The sequence below is a fragment of the Hydra vulgaris genome, chromosome 11 (genome assembly GCF_038396675.1).
Source record: "Hydra vulgaris chromosome 11, alternate assembly HydraT2T_AEP".
Lineage (NCBI taxonomy): Eukaryota > Metazoa > Cnidaria > Hydrozoa > Anthoathecata > Hydridae > Hydra > Hydra vulgaris.
The window spans coordinates 39,922,383-39,925,594 of NC_088930.1; the positions used below are offsets into that span (position 1 = coordinate 39,922,383).

At 33.1% G+C, this 3,212-nt stretch overlaps 1 protein-coding gene across 1 annotated transcript; it reads right to left on the reverse strand.

Moving 5' to 3' along the window:
- Positions 1-412: 412 nt before the first annotated feature.
- On the reverse strand, positions 413-1,420 carry LOC136087263 (uncharacterized). The gene is made up of 2 exons (XM_065809722.1): positions 1,101-1,420; positions 413-1,021 (listed from the first exon to the last, which is right to left on the reverse strand). The coding sequence occupies exon 2, from the start codon at positions 971-973 to the stop codon at positions 446-448; it is 528 nt and encodes a 175-aa protein (XP_065665794.1). The 5' UTR covers positions 974-1,021; positions 1,101-1,420; the 3' UTR covers positions 413-445.
- Positions 1,421-3,212: the final 1,792 nt, after the last annotated feature.

Sequence of the window (3,212 nt, forward strand, 5' to 3'; positions counted from 1 at the left end):
CCCAGTTTTGCAGACCATGAATTTTGAACATTATACTACCATCAAGAAATAAAAAAGAGGAGTTAAAGAGGAGATTTGATCACATCTTTAACTTCTTAGAGGATAATAAAGGACTTTAGAGAAGGTTTTTTTTAAAAAAAAAGAACATTAGAGGATTTTAGAGGAGCTGTGGCCACCCTGACGTCTCTGGAAGTACCACGCTCAACTTAGTTTCTTCGCGCAGCGGGCCTTGTTCGTAAAGGTTCGTGTTTCCGAGTTAATGGGTTGAGAGAGGGTTGTAACCACAATAAAAAAAAGTATTTAAAAATGCGTAGCCTCCTCGACTGAAGTGGCCCCCTTGGAGAGATGAAAAATAGAAAAAAAAATTAAATTATCAATGCCTTTTTCAATCAAATTAAGATTACAATTTAAGAATTAAAATTTCTTTGTTAAAAAAAGAAAAAAGTTATTTTACATTTAAGATGCCAAAGTTCACTTGGAAAATGATTTCAGCTTTTGTTCTTGATGTTATTCCAGCAAGCGGTTGAGGCAGGACTGCTTTTATATCATCAATATTCACACTACGAATGTCATTAATTCTAGGTTTGACAAATTTAGAAGTTTTTTTATTCTGGCATTTCAGGAAGCTGACCTCAACATCAAAATTTGAGTCTATTTCTTTCTGCACTATGCCTACATAATAAGAAATGGTGTTTTTACTACAAACCTCGCAAAGAACATAATCACTGACACTCACATTTTGAATAACGCTAAAAGAAACTGTTTCCGATTCTTCTTCAAACTCTAGCGAGTAACAATTAGCAGAAACATCATTTGTTATTTTGTTGAAATCTACATCAAGGTCACTGATCGATTTCCGTAAAATGTTTTTCCTCACATTTTTGGATTTTAGAAGGACAATTTTTTTACCTTTTTGTTTGTTTAATACTTCATTTTTTATTCTTAAAATCTCTGGTGTTGATGTGGCTATCATACACTTTCCCTTTTTACGTCCACGTCTTAAAATCTTACGAGAAGGTGCCTGCAAAATATATATTATAGTATTATATAATTATAGAATTTAAAGAAAACCTAAACTAAGAATATTTAGTTTAAATTACCTTTGGATAACCTCGCACAATCTCAGGAGAAAATACAGTTAAGTTTTCTTTTACTGCTTCATGTTGCACACCCAAACCTGATATATCTGAAAGAATAGCACTTGTATTATATTTCTCGCATGAACCTTCGTTGCATGGTTCTTGAGGCACATCTCTATCTGTAACAACTGCTTCATGTTGCACATCAAAACCTGAGATATCTGAAGGAGTAGCAGTTGTAATCAATTTCTCACACGAGCCTTCACTGCATGGTTCTTGAGGCACATCTCTATCTGTTACAACTGATGGTAAAAAAATATCATCCCCATATACATGTCTATCATAAGGTCAAATTCCTGTCATGCGAAATCCTGACATAATATTTGTTGGTGTGGAAGATTTTTCCCATGCTTATCAAATGAGACTGGCCATCTCATAAATTGTAATGGCTTGCCCTGGATTGCTAAGCATCCAGCTATTGGCAGCTGCATTAAAATATATTTTCATTGGACCAAAAACAGACCTATCTAAAGGTTGTGTCTTATGTGAAGTATGTGGTGGCAAAGTCATCAAACAATTATGGTTCTCTTTTGCATATTCAAGTGACTGTAGTGAAAGGTGGCTTTCATGATTATCTATAATCAATAAAACTTTGAGATCGGTTGTTGGGCGAGCAAACTTAACAAAATGATTTAAAACATCTATAAATATTTCAGCATTCATCCATCCAGATTGATTGGCTAATCCAATAGAACCTTCTGGTGCTCCTCTCATTAGTGAGTTTCTTAATAATTTTCTTCGAAAAACAATAACAAGGGGTATTGCTACACCAGGTGCGGAGACAATGCAACACACTGTTACTAATTCACCTCTTTCTCAAGATGTTATTTGCCCAACTTGCTTCGATCCCTTTGATGCAATGACACGAGGAGTTTTTTGCACAGTAGTAAAACCTGTCTCATCAAGATTAAAAATTTTAAATGATGTTGCTTTAGACTCTGATATACCTTCTTGTAATTTGTTAAAGAAAATATCAATAGTATACCTGTTAACCAATCTCGACCAGCCTTTTTTAGCTCTATCCAATGCAAGGGACATTTTATTTTGTTTGCTTGAGCCATTTCAAAAGCTAGAGCTCTTACTTGAACTGGTGTAAGGCCATATAACAAATCAGAACATGACTTTAGATAAGTGCTCAGTGTTTCTTCTTTTGCAACAGAGAAAATCATAGAATGTTTATAATTTGGTTGAAGATTAGCAGCTGGGTATTGACACTTTTTTTTTATACACCTATGAAATGCAGACTTAGAAATGCCAGCCGAAAATGCTACTTCTTTAAGGCTTATCCCATTTTCCACTTCGGCTACAGCAACTTTCAAAATATTTTCTGAAACATGTGGAGATTCACTTTTTCTGTTATAAACTCTAGGCATGACCTGAAATTTAAAAGAAATTAGGTTTTATAAAAAATATTTATTTTTTATGGTATTAAGGTCACTGTTATTACTATATCTTATATCAGACTATTATTATTGATTAAAAAAACTTTTATGCATGCCTTTTGCTTTCCATATGCTTTCAAACTATTGATGTAAAAAGAATTCTAAATTTGCTCCAAACAATAATGATGAATCAAACCAAATTTATCTTTAAGGAAGATCTCTTTTTCCAAATTTTGTTTTAAATCAACTGAATAAGAACTAAAACTAAAATTAAATATTTCAATAAAGCGTCTCAATATTTTTATTTTGAAAACTATAAAAAATCGTAGCTAAAATATTCTAGAATTTTCCGCAATAAGATAACGCATAACTGTAAAGGAGAAGTGGGACAGCGGCTTTTTTCTTTGTCCCACTTCACCCCTATGTAGGGAAGACGAAGTAAAACTAAAGTACAGCCACACAGTTAAAGCTGAAATACAAATTTAATTATTAAATGTTAAATGATAAGTGCATTTCCCTGTAAAATAGAAAAAAAGTGCAACAACAGTCAAAAATAAATACATACATGAGTTACTAGACTGTCAGGAAAAGTACTTTTTTGGGGTACTTTCAAAAAAAAGGGTTTTCACCGCGCGCAGAGAGGGGAAATGGTGTCTACTAAAAAGAGCACATGAAATCTATACGTTTACAT

Coding starts and splice junctions, on each gene's coding strand:
- LOC136087263 (XM_065809722.1), bottom strand. CDS start 973: ATGATAGCCACATCAACACCAGAGATTTTAAGAATAAAAAATGAAGTA.